The sequence below is a fragment of the Cottoperca gobio genome, chromosome 16 (assembly GCF_900634415.1).
Source record: "Cottoperca gobio chromosome 16, fCotGob3.1, whole genome shotgun sequence".
NCBI classification, from domain to species: Eukaryota; Metazoa; Chordata; class Actinopteri; order Perciformes; family Bovichtidae; genus Cottoperca; species Cottoperca gobio.
The window spans coordinates 18,361,833-18,377,081 of NC_041370.1; the positions used below are offsets into that span (position 1 = coordinate 18,361,833).

The 15,249-nt window shown below is 41.8% G+C and overlaps 1 protein-coding gene across 3 annotated transcripts; it reads left to right on the forward strand.

Annotated features, from left to right (window-relative positions):
• The first annotated feature begins 269 nt into the window (after nt 1-269).
• On the forward strand, nt 270-13,245 carry LOC115021397 (sialoadhesin). 3 transcript variants are annotated; one of them, XM_029451834.1, is made up of 19 exons: nt 270-561; nt 669-729; nt 1,558-1,656; nt 1,832-1,943; nt 2,027-2,172; nt 4,047-4,167; nt 4,281-4,417; nt 4,725-4,847; nt 5,114-5,260; nt 5,542-5,647; nt 6,473-6,636; nt 6,852-7,001; nt 7,174-7,305; nt 9,744-9,825; nt 9,959-10,007; nt 10,300-10,386; nt 10,497-10,624; nt 11,074-11,201; nt 12,115-13,245. In XM_029451834.1, exons 2-18 carry the CDS (start codon nt 681-683, stop codon nt 11,174-11,176), a joined length of 1,935 nt encoding a protein of 644 aa, XP_029307694.1. In that variant the 5' UTR covers nt 270-561; nt 669-680; the 3' UTR covers nt 11,177-11,201; nt 12,115-13,245. The 3 variants fall into 3 exon arrangements, with proteins under 3 accessions (XP_029307694.1, XP_029307695.1, XP_029307692.1); XM_029451835.1 differs by having other exon boundaries at nt 6,852-6,986; XM_029451832.1 differs by lacking the exon at nt 270-561 and having other exon boundaries at nt 681-729; nt 12,181-13,245.
• The last annotated feature ends 2,004 nt before the right edge of the window (nt 13,246-15,249 follow it).

A 15,249-nucleotide genomic window follows, 5' to 3' on the forward strand; every position in this document is an offset into this window, starting at 1 on the left:
TTCCTATTGCAGGCAACCAAATTAATTTGATAAAAATTACAGATCATTTAGGTTATATCTTATATGAAATATAAGAACACAACTCAACATTTGTGTATTTAGACATTTTAATGTGGAATACTTATTTTGCAAATATTCTTAGATGAGTTAGATGAGAAAATGCAGTGAATTCCTCAAACTCCATAAAGTTTATAAATAGTCCATTAATGACATTCAATCAAAAGAGACAATTGTGAAAGGTACATGATCACAAGGATGTCACATTTTCACAACAACACAAAGTAGACCTTAAAACACAGTTTCAGAAGGAGAAGTGGGAAAGAAATGAAAATAGAAACAGATGAAAGTTTAAAAGACTGAATATAGGAAGGCGGCTGAAATAACTTCCTCTTACTCCTCCTTCTGCCTCTTCCACACCCCCTTCCATCTCCTACCATCCAATTCTCATCCCCATCGAACGCTCATCAACGCTCTAATAACTCACCTCCATCACCGATCGAGTCGCATACATCCCTCAAACCCTGCTCTGTCTGTCTGAGGTGAATGAAGCTACTTTAAGGGGTGAGTGCTTCACATTTAATCAGCTGGACGGCGTTTTGTTTCCTGATAAATGTTTTGTTCACCTCTCTGTCCCCCTGTGCTTTTCTCCTTCTCCGGTGACATTACAGAGCTCAGCGGAGATGTTGGCAGGTGCGTTAGTTCTGGGCACCATCCTTACAGCTTTACCAGGTAAGAGAAGAACATAAGAATACATCAGCAATTATAACTTTGTTTAATTGTGAGGTGCGAGAACTTAAATGAACAATGTTTTAATAAGTATATTGTTATTATTTAAGAAGATGAGAGATGAACTGGCAGCTCCTTGATTATTAGACATTTGTATTCCATATACTATCATAAATATGTTACACATACTTTAAAACAACAGATGAACAACGATTGACTGTCTTATAGGATCCATTATGCACATAAGGTCTTGCAGCCAGGTGCCCTTGCCTTTACGCTCAAGTTATTTATAAGTATTGATTGCCTTTTGTGCAAGGTAGTCAGCCAGGCAGGCAGTTAGCAGCACAGGATGACACCACGGCTGCACATCAAGGCTCACTTTCACTGCTTCAATTTTATATGTCACACTCTGAGCGGATCAGAGCTGTGGTTTGACAAGTCTTACTCTGAGGAACCACATTGAAGGAAACCATTGACAGTTGAAAATCACACCTCCTTTTAGTCTTCAAGTATGTATTCCCAACCTTTAATAGCTTATTTTATATGGCAAGCAATTTTTGTGAATGTGACAGCCAGTAGATGCTTGGATCCCTGATCTGTTCTTCATAAAAACATGAGAGCGAATAGTGAAAAGACTGAAAAGCTGAGTGATGCTCAGCGAATAGTGATCAGCCTGGTGTGCTTTGCATAAGCTTTTAGGTGTGCAGACTGTGTGTGCATTTTAGTTTGCATCTTTTTAACTGTTCATGTGTGTATGTACTTACTTACTTATGCGTATTTTGCATTTCTCTTTATAATTTTAAAATGTTGTGCCTTTAAATTGCCCTGCAGGTATCCAGAGCAGGTGGAGTGTGTCATTTTCTCGGAGGGAGATCTGTGTGTGGGCAGGAACAACTGTCACTCTGCCCTGCCGTTATGATTACCCATCAGGTATCACATCCACATATAAACCTTCTCTATTCAATTGTGTCTTTCAAAATGTATAATGATTAATGAAGCCATAACATGCTCTGGTTTCAGTTCCAAGCAACTAAGATGAGGTTAAAAAATTAATATATTAAGGTACTTTTTACATATTTCTTTGTGGTTTTCTGTTACTTCACAGGTCACACTGTGAAGCGGGTCATGTGGTTCCGTGTGTCTGCTGATGGTCGCAGGGAGTTCACTCACCACACCGACCCGAACGAGGTCAGCCTGTCATATCGCGGACGCACACGGTAGGAGAAACATACAGCGACATTTGAAAGCTGTAAATGTGAAACAATGCATAAACGTATGACAAATTAATTGTTCTTTCCAGCTACATTGGGGGCAGCTACTCTAGCTGCTCTGTCCAGATTCGGGTTGTGAAGCTGACTGATGCAGGCCAGTACCACTTCAGGTTTGAGACAGACCAACCACTGGGGAGATGGACCTCCCCGAACACCATCACTCTCCATGTAACAGGTAGGTTCATGCACGCAAACGCTGCTGTAACGTCTCAGCTGTGACACAGATGTTTAGTGTCATGAGGTGAAGCACTACAGGCAAAACCATTGTTTTTCATGCATTGGTCAATTTTAAGTCTGGGCTAATCCAGGGGCCAACATGGCTCAGTAGGCCGGTGGAAAGACCGAGCTGGGGGCGGGCAGAACCACTCAGGACGCTGGGCTGGAGGCGGGTGGAGCCGCTCAGGAGGCTGGCGGAGAGGCCGGCGAGGAGGCCGGGCCGGAGTCACTGGGGTCTCGACAGTCGGGGGGAACAACACAGGGATCTCGAGAGTGAGGGGGAGCACGGGGGTCTCGAGCATCAAGGGGAACACGGGGGTCTCAAGATGGAGGGGGATCACGGGGGTCTCGAGCATCAAGGGGAACACAGGGGTTTCGAGAGTGAGGGGGAGCACGGGAGTCTCGAGCATCAAGGGGAACACGGGGGTCTCGGGAGTGGAGGGGAACACAGGGGTCTCGGGAGTCGAGGGGAACACGGGAGTCGAGGGGAACACGGGGGTCTCGGGAGTCGAGGGGAACACGGGAACTGGGGTCTCAAGGGACGGAGGGAGCACAGGGGCTGGGGTCTCGAGGTGCAGCTGGGGAACAGCTGGAGTCTCGAGGGGCAGCTGGGTAACAGCTGGGGTCTCGAGGGGCAGCTGGGGAACAGCTGGGGAACAGCTGGGGTCATCAGCGGCCCGGCATCAGCTGGAGCAGATGTCTGCAGAGTTCCGGCAGCGGGGACGGGGGTCTCCGGAGGTCCGGCAGCGGGAGTCTGCGGGGGTCCGGCAGCGGGAACGGGAGTCTGCGGAAGTCCGGCAGCGGGAGCAGGGGGCTGTTGCGGCCTGGCAGCAGAAACAGGGGTCTGTCGCGGCCCGCCAGCAGAAACAGGAGGCTGTCGCAGCCCGGCAACAGAAACAGGAGGCTGTCGCGGCCCGGCAGCGGAAACAGGGGGCTGTTACGGCCCGGCAGCAGAAACTGGAGGCTGTCGCGGCCCAACAGCAGAAACAGGGGGCTGTCGCGGCCCGGCAGCAGGAACCGAGGCAGGAGAAGAGGAACCTGCAGCGGGTGACGTCACTGGAGGAGCAGTCTGCAGGCGAGTGACCTAGTGACGTCACTGTTGTCAGGAGGTGTACTTCAGAGAAAACAGAGGCTTGGAACTCTGTTTGATGGTCTGCTAAGTCCTGGATTCCTTGACTGACTGGAAACAGGAACTAGAGACGATGGCGGGAAACCACACAAAGACAGGAAGTAAACACAAGACATGACACAAGGGAGGTTCTCATACTCTTAGCAAGAAATATGCACTTCAGTAGCACTTTTAAACACCAAACTTTCCAGTATCCATGCCTGTCTATTTTTTGAAGGTTTTTACAGAAGGATTGTTCGTAAATCAAGAAAATTCTGTTTTATATAACATTTTATTCCTAAAATTGTGGCTATTTTATGGTTGTTGACAGTATTTTCTGATTTATGAAGTGATACTAAGAGATACCAGATCCCGTCAATAAAAACCTTTAACTCTAATATGTCAACAAAATGAAACCAGAATGTTTAACCTGGCTTTATCCAATGCTCAGATTTCTGTTCCGGAAAGTTATGCAAATATTTAATAAGATAATGCATAATTTGCATATTTAAACATAACATTTCAGAAAAGTTTTAACACAAAAACGAATTGTCTTAATGCAAGTCTTCAACTGGCGAAATTTTGTGTGTTATATATGAATTGTGATGTATAATAGTTAAAAAACTTTAACCCTATTCACCTGTTGTGTCCTCCCTTAACAATCCTGCACTGGACTCATCCAGACAGTGTGTTTATGCGTGTGTGAATGTCCGTGTGTGTTTCAGAACTCCAGGTCCAGGTGCATCCAGCAAGACCCGGCAACATGTTTGGCCTCGGAGAGACTGTGTTTGTAGGCTGCCAGGCGACAGGATGTGCTGCTGCAGGAAGGAGCCTTGCACTGTACAGGTGTGTTATTGTACATGTGAGGGCATTATTGGTCACTCAGTGGACAGTGGATCAGAGCATATATTGTCGTTGATATTTAGCACTGTAGACATGATATGATGCTCTGCACACAGGAATGGACTAAATCTCGGCTCCTATGAGAAATGGATGATTATCAACCGCTTTGACCAGCAGCATGCTGGAACGTACGCCTGTCGACCAATCCCACCACAGAATGTACAGTCTCCGCCACTCACGGTAGCTCTGGGATGTGAGTAATCAAGCCAACCAAAACAGACAGTGTTCACAAAACCTGCTCCTACAACCAGCTGGATACAAGTATTTATTTTGGGACACAACACCGAAAACACAAGTAGAAAAACTTGTAATTGTATTGTGGCAAATAATGATCAGAGACTGATCACACCTGCTTTTGGCCCTGAATAGTAAATGATTTAAATATGTTTGATATAGTGTAAACTGCACTTACATGTTCCCTTTCTGTCCTTGGTGTCCCCATGTCTTCCTCATGTATCCTTCTTTTCTCTTCCTCCTGTTTTCAATCTCTTCTCCTCCAGATGGTCCCCACTCCACCTCCATAGCAGTGTTCCCAGTTGGGGAGGTGTCAGAGGGGGAGTCAGTCGCTCTTATTTGCAGTAGTGCCGCAGCTCCACCTGTAGAGAGCTTTGCATGGTTCAAAGGTACAAGACAGCATGTTGCCAATATACAGCATATGATGACAATTTATTGTTCACTGTGTCGTGAATATGAGCTGAGTTAATGACATATGCTGTAATGTAAGTTTTGCCCTGCACTTTGATAAGCAAAAGTCCTTTAATGATTTGCTGAAGCAGAGGAGGATCACGTTTTCCTTGGACACTTATGAACAACTAATATTTTGGAAGTTTCTTATAGAATTTCATAACCTTTGAAGAAGAAAAAGGACATGTTTATATTTGCTCTTCAGACATGGAGAGTGGCAGCATCCCAGACAGTTTTAGGCCTCAGCTCCGCCTGTCCCACCTCAAATACACAGACAGAGGAGAGTACTTCTGTGTAGCGCGCAACTCACTGGGAACAGACCGCTCCAAACCACTTCAGCTCAATGTCACTTGTAAGTGTATTGTTAATGTTGTTGATAACATTACACTATGTTTTTCCTGACTCACATAGCTACTTTCCTTCATACCTAAAACTAAGCTTTATATATGTCATATCTCCTAGTTTTGCTTGTGATTGGTTGACTTTATCAGCCACTCAGCACGTTTGATAGGCACCAGGGCTGCCTCCATTCAACTCCACGTTCTTAGATGAGAAGCTGTTAAAAGGATCAATCGGTGTTGTGGACTAAACATGGCGGTAACGATGCTCCTGTTTTTCTCTCTGCGTGTTTAGACTCTCCAAAGAACACGCGTGTGCTGGTGAGTCCTCCAGCTGACATCAGAGAAGGCTCATATGTAAACCTGAGCTGCGTCAGCCACGCCCACCCTCCTGCCAGCAGGTATGACTAATACTTCTCCTTCAGGTTTATTCATGTCAATGATGTTTTCCTCTCCTTGTTCCTTATCGTGGTGTTGTTTTCTGTTTTTGTCATCATTATCATGATTTTTGCATTTGTCATCTTGAAATGTTCTCTTTCCATCTAAATTCTTAACTTTTTTAGTTCAGACTTTCACTTTGCTTCAAGGTGTTGCATATAAACAGTGGTGGAAGAAGTATCTTTTACTTAAGTAAAAGTAGCAATCCCTCACTGTAAGTAAAAAAAACCCTACATTCAGAATCATACTTAAGTAGAAGTACAAAAGTAAAAGCAGCAGAATGACTCTATTGTTGGATTATTGTTACGTATGTATTACTTTGTAAGCAGTATTTAATGTTATAGCTGCTCAAAATTAAGCAAATCTAAACTATGTTTTATACTGTTGGCTAGTATAATCTATAACAATGAATCTATAAGGCATCATATTTTATAAACCAAGCATATATTGTGTATATAAAACCTCGATCTTCAAAGTAACTAGTAACTGAAGTAAAACATACACTTTTTTTATTGTAGTGGAGTAGAAGTATAAACAGGAAATACTCAAGTATAGCACAAGCACCTCACAGTTATACTTAAGTTCGGCTTTACTTTCTATCACTGTAAATAAGGACTGGGCAATATGGACAAAACCATTGAAATATTGATAAATATTTACCTATATTAAATCCAGTGTTATATAATCCAACCAACAACCAACAACCAAATATGTTATTATAGGAAATTGCCCAGTCCTGTAAATCATTTCCATCATAATCATCATCTCCACCACCCTCCCTCCTGCAGGTATGCTTGGTATCGTATCTTAGGCGACCAGGTGTTGTCTAAAGGAACCTTCCAGAACCTGACGTTCCCCTCAGTGCGTGCTCACCTTGCTGGTCAGTACTACTGTACGGCGTGGAACCGCTTAGGATACCAAACCTCCCCTGTTGCTACACTCTCTGTACTTTGTAAGTAGTGGCTGTGTTGTTTGTTTGTGTGGGTGTGGCCTATTTGGGAGTGTTTTTTAAATATTTCTTATCAGGATTTATCAGGATTAGTTTTGCCTGTTATAAATACTAATACTTATCCAAAGACACAGTCTCTTCTCTTTGCACAACATCCTTTACAATACAAAAACCTTCCTTAACCCTCTGTGTCTATCTCTCTGTTCCTCTCTCTCCAGACCCTCCTAAGAACACCTCAGTTCTTGCTCGTCCCTCTGGTGTGGTGGATGCTGGCCGACCTTTGACCTTGACCTGCAGCAGTCAGGCCAACCCGGCCGTGGACAACTTCACATGGCACCGCTTAGCTCTGGACGGTGGCTCTGTACAATGTTAGCATCCTAAAAATGTGGTTCCCCTCAAGGTTAACATAACAAAATCATCAATACCTAACTCTATAACCTGTGCTAAATGTTTGTAGTCGGTAAGGTGTCATGCTCTGTGCGCCTTTGTCGGTTTGTATCCTCCGACACCAACTGAAACAGCTTTCTGTGCTCCATGCAGCGTGGGGCAGCAAGTCCGGTCCTGTGTTCACCTTCTCGGAGGTCGGCCCTCGAGAGAGCGGCCAGTACTACTGTGAGGCCAGGAATCGAATCGGAGTCCACAGCTCTCCTGTCCTCACTGTACGAGTCAGAGGTGCATCACAATTTGCGCTTGGACGCTTTATCGTATCGTATTAGAAAACGTGTCCTGAAAGCTTTCAATGTCCCAGAAAAATGGGAGAAATTCCGGCCAAATATTATCTGTTTATTGAGTCTGAAAACATTACATTACATTACAGTTCATTTAGTTGACGCTTTTGTCCAAAGCGACGTACAGTAAGTGCAAACAATCATGAGGATACAACTCCGAACAGCAAGAACCTTGCAAGTACATTAGCTTCAAATAGGTGAAATAATAAGTGCAGAACAATAGCTTCAGATAAGCCAAACAAAAGTGAAACAAACAGAAACAATAGAATATGAATTCAACCATTAGCTACATATAAGCCAGGAGAGTTTTCAGTCTGCGATGGAAGGTGTGAAGACTGTCTGCTGACCTGATAACAATGGGGAGGTTGTTCCACCATTTTGGAGCTAGGATAGCAAACAGGAGGGTTTTGTTTGAGGGAAATCTGGGTCCCACTTGCAGTGAGGGAGCAGCAAGCAGATTGGCCGAGGGTCGAGGGTGTATGGTTTGACCATGGCCTGGATGTAGGAAGGGGCTGATCCATTCACAGCACGGTAGGCCAGCACCAGAGTCTTGAAGCACATTTGTGCCGCCACTGGTAGCCAGTGAATGGTGCTGAGGAGCGGCGTAGTGTGGGAGAACTTGGGTAGATTGAAGACCAGTCGGGCTATTGCATTCTGGATGAGCTGTAGAGGTCGGATGGCACATGTAGGCAGTCCAGCAAGGAGGGAGTTGCAGTAGTCAAGGCGTGAGATGACAAAACAATTGATAGGCAGGCTATATAAAGAATGACATCATCAGGCATGTAGATTTATTACATTTTCCATTTGTGGAGGGGCTGCTGCAACACGAAGCTCCCACTATAATCAATGAAACTCGCTACATATGGCATGGGAGCGTAAGAGGTGCTTATGTATCATTGGTTGGGTTGGTTAGTGTGATGGAAATCCATGAGCGAAGTACCGGAAAACCAAGGAGACTGCTGGAGATCGAGCTGATGTCTTACAACTGCAGGTTTATTGAAACTTGATCATCAAGGAGAATGGACAATGTCAACACAAACAGAACACAGAGAAGTGCTCATGCTGGAGCCACCATCAATTCTGCTAAACTCTCCTCTCGTCTGGATATTTAACTTACTCTTGGCAGACAATAAGCATGTTTACCTCAAGCCGGAACATGTTTAGGCTCCATAAAGAAGAAGCTGCCACCTGTAGATAGGATGAACGTCACAGTTGCTATCCTGAGCTATGGCCCTGTTTTGATATGCTTCCGATGTTGTCTGAGAGAAAGTTTTGTTTATGGCTCTGCCTTCATAGGGCATGATTAAGTAGCCTGGCAACCCTATAAAACAGCTGTCCCTGGCGGCACTAATGGCAATCTCCGGACACTAGAATGTTTCAGCCTAAGGCTGTCTGTACTGAGCCTGTTCACGTAAAGGGAGAGACACAAACTGATTTGAATAGAGGTTATCATTTGGAATAATGATAGGACAAGTTAAATAATTCTATATCAGTTATGTTTAGGCATGAAGAAAGAGATTGGTTAGGTTTAGGGTAAGAATATGGGTCATGCCTTCGCCATGGTAGGAAAAAAATATTTCTACTGGGGTTCAGGAATATTGGGCCGTCGGAACAATGGCATGGCACCAAATTAATTGCTTTACGATTCACAATGTGAGCTCTTTTTTTATCTGGTGATTTTTTTATGAGTTATGAACGTGTCAGTATTACATTCACACTGTCTGAAGGCCTTTAGTAGTTCATCTCCGCTGACAACTGTTCGCTGATACTGCGCTGCGTTAACTGTGGTGGTCACGTTCGTCCCTGTGCATGTCATTGTCACTTTAAGAAGTGTAATGGAAGAGATTATGTGTCTCTGATAAGTGTAGTGAAACACCGCTGCCCACTTTTTACATCTTTGTAAAAAACTGACTATCTCAGACAGTGACCACCAGAAAAGTGTGTTTCTCTGAGGGATGTTTGGAAAGGTTTCTGTGTGTCTGAAATGATGAGTGATGAAACCTCCCTGTCATTATCGCAGCATGAGGTCCGGGCTCGAGTTGTGTATGGTCTCATGGTTTCTGACTGTTTTTCTATGAGTCATAGTGAGTCATGTAAAGCCCTCTCACTATGAGGGGAGAGGAAAGGGGTGATGAGGTGTTGTGGAAAACTACTATTTGAGTCTAGACAGCTGAAGAAGTGGAGTTAGGTTTAGAGATCAGAACTGGAAACACAAGTCTCAAGTCTAGACGCCTGGAAGATGATGCACAGCTCACTTTGTCTGCTTCTATTTTGATATCTATTGCACTTCTATTTTTATTGACCTCATGTTATCCCTCATTTCCCCTCTTTTCTTCTTGTTTCTAGTCATGTTGATAACCTCTATTAACCTCCCACTGGCAGGTCGTCTGAAGGTCATTGCCCTGGCGTCAGCAGTAGGGGTGTCTGCTGGACTCATCACTCTCACAGTGGCCATTATGATCAGGTGACAGGAAGTACACTGCTGTTTACTCACTGCTTTTTCTGTATTCTTCCACATGATTAAAAAAGAACAACCAGTTTCCTGGTTTATGAGTCGTCACTTGGTTATGGTTTGATAATATTGTCCGTCTTCACAGTAAGAACATGCACAGAGTCGACATGGAGTCAGGAGAAGTAGCAAACAAGGTACAGTACTCATTATATCTTATTATTATTATTATTAAAATTACCTAACATCTTCAGGTTTTTAAACATGCTTGATGCAACATCCCACAATGCAATTTTCAATCAAAGTCTGTTGATTAAAAACAACCCTCAGTTTGAGTGTGTCTGTGTGTCTGTGTGCATGCGTGCGTGTGTGTGTGTGTGTGTGTTTGTGTGTGTGTTTGTGTGTGTCTGTGTGCGTGTGTGTTTGTGTGTGTGTCTGTGTGCGTGTGTGTATTTGTGTGCGTGTACGTGTGTGTGTGTGTCACCCTAGCGTCCGTCAGTGACCGCTGACACCATGTTCTATGAGACAGCCCAGCAGACCTTTCCAATGAGAAAGTGCAAGATGTCCGACATACCGGTACGCACCTCAGTACACAATTTTGGAGTATTCTTGGAAAAGAATGACAATATATAACAAATGATCGGAATTGTTTACGTATCTCTGCATGTGTGTTTGTGCCTGTGCAGGAGGAGCCGGAGGACTTGAGTGACAGCGCCCACCCCGCAATCGTTCCTCTGATTGACGCTCCACCAATCACAGAAGTTGAAAGCCCCGCCCCCAACTACTTCACTGTCCACTACTCCAAGTTGTCCAGGTAAACACCATCTTCCTTCACTTCTGTCACTTCCTCTTGTCCTCTGACCTACATCTCTCTCTGTCTGTTTTACTTTCCCTCTGTCTCCTTCTTCCTCTTTTCACTCGGTCTTTGACCACAGCAGCAATTTACTGTTTCATGTCTAGCGTTTTATTTTACAACCACATTGGGCCTCTTGCTTTTCTTCTTTATCATCCTGTCATCACCTTCTCTCTCTAGTCTCCTTACACTTTCTACTCTTTGTCTTTTCCTCTGTCTTAACTCTCTTTCTTCTGCGATATCCAACACCTTCCTCCAGTTTATGAGAGGACAATACATTTCTCATCCCAGTTTTGGACATTAAAAACATTTTAATGGTTCTGGAGCAAAGTGAAGCTTTTTTTATTTGATCTGAGTCAGATGTCCAGATGATCTCATATGGTTTCTGTTTGTTGTTGCTGTTGGTTCAGTGTGGACCAGGTGCAGGTCCACAACCTGCCACTGGGTGGTGATAAGAAGCCGAAGGATTCCTCCAAAGTTGTTTACACTTTACTGCACCAGCCTCGCCACTGACCGGGAGCAGAAAAAAGCAAATCAGGTATAACAATAACAATAACAATAACAATAATAATAATAACAATAACAATAACAATAACAATAATAATAATAATAATAATATAATAATAACAATAACAATAACAATAACAACAACAATAATAATAATAATTATAATAATAATACGCTTTTACAGTACAATAATGTAATGTTGATGTAAATGAGTCTGAAGTACCATTATAAAAATAGCAGAATTAAAATAGTATGAAATAGCAGAAATGAAATAGCCAGAATTAAAATAGTATACACACCATTATTGTAAATGTTTTAAACTATCAGGGCCATATTTTGAAAGTATGAGATCAACAATGGGCCCCTGTGGCCCTTTACAACTCTCAGTATTGTTATTGTCAAACATCAGAGGCACTTTTTTCCCCAGTTTTGTGCATTCTTTAATTGAAATGGTCCCTACATAACTTTATATATTATGTACATGGGAATGTGTAAGTCCTATGATAACAGCACATACAATAGGATGCTCAAAATTGATGAGGTTTTACTATAATCCTGCAAAGAAAAGAATGGCACACAAAATGAGTTTGACTGAATAATGTACTAAATGTGAAGAGTCTCAGTGGTGCAACAACCACAACCACGCAGGAATACAGAACCAAAGAACAAAGAAAAATAATGTTTGCTTCTTTGCTGTTACATTTTTTTTGTTTTTCCTTTTATCTCAGAGAATATCCAAGTGTTTTCTCGTAAATGTACAACTTTAAACTTGGAGTTTTTTCTTGGAATACTGGGCTCCTCCCTCGGCTCCGCATTTGTTTATTTTTTACCTTCAATGGCCCTCATACGCTGTCTTAGTTTTGTTCTATTCAAGGTTTATATACATGTTTCTGCTCTGTTATTCTAATATGTTCTCCACTGTCCTTTCCCTTCTTCCTCCTCAGCTGAACAACACATCAGTCTTCCTCATGTGAATCAATCAATCACTTTACTTTACATTCACATTGTAGGACAGGAGACGACTCCTAGTGACCTTTGATGACGCCTTACGCTGTTCTGGGTCTGACGTGTCGTTATGGATTCTCCGTAGTTCACCAACATGCGGTCCTGTTGCTGACTGGGAGTCCAGCTCCTAAACCGTGTCGCATGTCTTTTCCTCTTTTTCTATGCATCTTACCACTGTATGCTGCCTGATGAAGCAGAACTGCTTCAAAATATTACAAAAGTAAAATTCACCCTGTTGGCCATTATGCTTGCATCCATATCCACAGTACAGGCTATATCTACCGTTGCTCCTTAGTTCATAGCTGACACTGAAATACAAGTAAATGTAGATGACACAGTATGATGGTACTACAGCACTATTTGCATCCTCTGACCATTGAAACGTGATAACCATTTGTATTCAAACATAATTCCAATAAAAATGAAACTCGAAGACGAATTAGTGGAAGAAACCTGTAGAAGAGTATTTGCAATATTTGACATGTATGAATTTCCACACTGTATTCAACAATGTTCTAAATCTAACAGCTTTATTTTGATTGCTGATGCTGCAACATTTATTCAGTTGATATAACTTGATTCCATTAAATCAGTGTCAAAGCCTGCAATAATGCAACATGACATGCTTTAGTTTGTTACATAAGATTGTTTAAGTTTGTTAAGATAAATAAATGAACAAATCTTGTAGCTTGAATGTGTGTTGAAATTGTGCAACAACTAAAAATGAGTTTAAGCGTCAGGTAAGTGTAGTCAGCAGTGAGAATAGAGGGATACAACATTTGGATCCACGTTTGGATGAATTCCATCAGATTTTTAAGAACGATCTTCTCTCAAGTAAAGAAGGCTTTGATAAATGCATCAGACAGTCATTGAAATCAACCAAACCTAAGCCATGTTAACTTAAAAGTGTCTTTGATTCCAGTAAAAGTGACTTACAGTAAATGTTATCTGTTTTTTTGCTGAAGATGTTAAACAAGATATGGAGTCCTGACAGTGATTCATGTTTGGGTACATACCAGCTTTGCTAACAAAAACAATATTGTGGCAATAAAGACATGTTATCAAAAACATCATGCACATTCTTTTTATTCTGAGGTAAATCCACAGCACACTAATTTGAGTAATACATTTAAAATGTTCTCTTTCTCCTGCTTCCTGTAGTGAGATATGATTTGACCAGTTTATAGGGAAAAAATGACCAAAAACTATCCAACCTACTCATTTATGCATTTATTGTTTGATTAACTATGTTATCCCTTAATTGTGATTACAAATATGGGGCAGGAGATTACACTATTTTACCGACTCATTTTCACAACAATAAGAATCAGCTGGTCGCTGCATTGTTGGTGTGTTCAATTGTCCATCTTTCAATTGACGGTATCTCACAACGCAGACATGCTCTTACAAAATGTGAGGAAATCAAACTTCATTGCAATATTTTGGAAATTTTGAAACGATACTGACTGGCATAAGAGCTTCAAACCACACAAAGAACAACCACACATTGAATTTACAAATTCTTTTTGAAACCTCAACCTCTTTTTTGCATCAGATACCACTCAACATCACGATCAGTTACTAAAGCATCAACCTTTGCCCCCTGAAATCTTGCTCTCTAACCCACATGGTGCAGAGGAAATGTTAAATGTGTCACTGTCATGTTCTTATTGTGACATTTCCTGCTGCAGTGGAAATGTTTGGATGGCATAATGTGCTTAAAGTTATGAAAAGACAATAAAAAGTCAGAACTAATAATGGTTCCTGATGTCATAATAATTGTAGCAAAAGAAACGGGGGGAAAAAACCTAAAAGCTATTTATTTTTGTAAGAGCAACATTTCCACCTTCGTCAGGCATCGTCAAATAATAATAATTATGGATTGTATTTACTCACAGGTTTGGTGTTGTAACCCACCAGCGGTTTGTATTGCCTACATCGGCTACACAGTCCAGTAACACCACCCGGTGGACAAGGATCGATCATGTTGGTCATAAATATGTATCGTAGAAAGAGCTCTGTTGTGCTGCATAAATGGCTTTTAACTAAAAACCTTCAGAAGAAATACATTTTTAAATTACTGCAGTTTCCAAAGACAAAAGGAAACATCTTGTCTGAGTTTTAAGAAACAGTTCATACATTTCTGTGGTCAGATCACACAGCAGTCACACCCAGTGTCTTTTGCTTGAGGATGGAAGATATAATGAATATAATTAATGTGGATCTTCCAACTTTATTTTACTCACCGCATCTCATCCATGGACATTCAGCCTGTAAGGAGCTCAAACACTAAAATCCTGTGAATGTCTGAGGAGCCATCCACACTACAGGTGACACAGGATGAAACCAGCTGTGCATTTAGTTTGTTGGTGCACAATCACTCTATTTGACGAGCAGTGGGACACGCCAGTACAATATGTTTGATGACCATCAATCTGTCAGGTTTAAACATCCCACAGACACCCTGAGACATGTGGAGACATGTGAGAGAAAGTGCAGGTGCTGGATACTGAGTATATACTCAAGTTGCCAAATACTTCTCACTGGAAGAAGTTGAACTACAGCAAAGCCACCTTTAGGGAGAAATCTAGTTTGGTTAATTAGAACTTCTTGTACATGTGATACGAAATTATAACAAAAAAATAATACATAATATATTAGGTTCATTTAAAAAAATGCCCTCTTGTTCACATACGTACATAAACCAAAAAAAACAAAGTACCCCGCTAATAAAATATTTAACTTGTGTCTTTTTAGACCATTTGACCGACCTGAGCACCAGCCTGTTGTCTTACTCGTTAGTTTTGTAACATCTGACTTGTACAATCTTAACAACTAAACTCGTCTTCAACCTTTTTACAAACACAGAATGAACAGCTTGAGCACTGATTGGTCTAAACAATGGGCCAATCTTTTTACTTTTACAGGTTTTTATGGCCCACAATTGTTTGTAGTTTTAGTAGTTTGCAAAAAAGTAATTTTACTTGAATCACTATCCAAATATTAATGCAGTTGAATTACCAGCAAGCTACTGCAAAATATAGTTACACAACTAATTTGATTGCATGTAGTTT

Bases quoted from the DNA above. Each gene is read 5' to 3' on its own strand.
- LOC115021397 (XM_029451834.1), top strand. From the start codon at position 681: ATGTTGGCAGGTGCGTTAGTTCTGGGCACCATCCTTACAGCTTTACCA. The intron at 1,944-2,026 runs GTAGGAGAAACA...TGTTCTTTCCAG, and splicing joins TCATATCGCGGACGCACACG to CTACATTGGGGGCAGCTACT. The intron at 5,261-5,541 runs GTAAGTGTATTG...CTGCGTGTTTAG, and splicing joins ACTTCAGCTCAATGTCACTT to ACTCTCCAAAGAACACGCGT.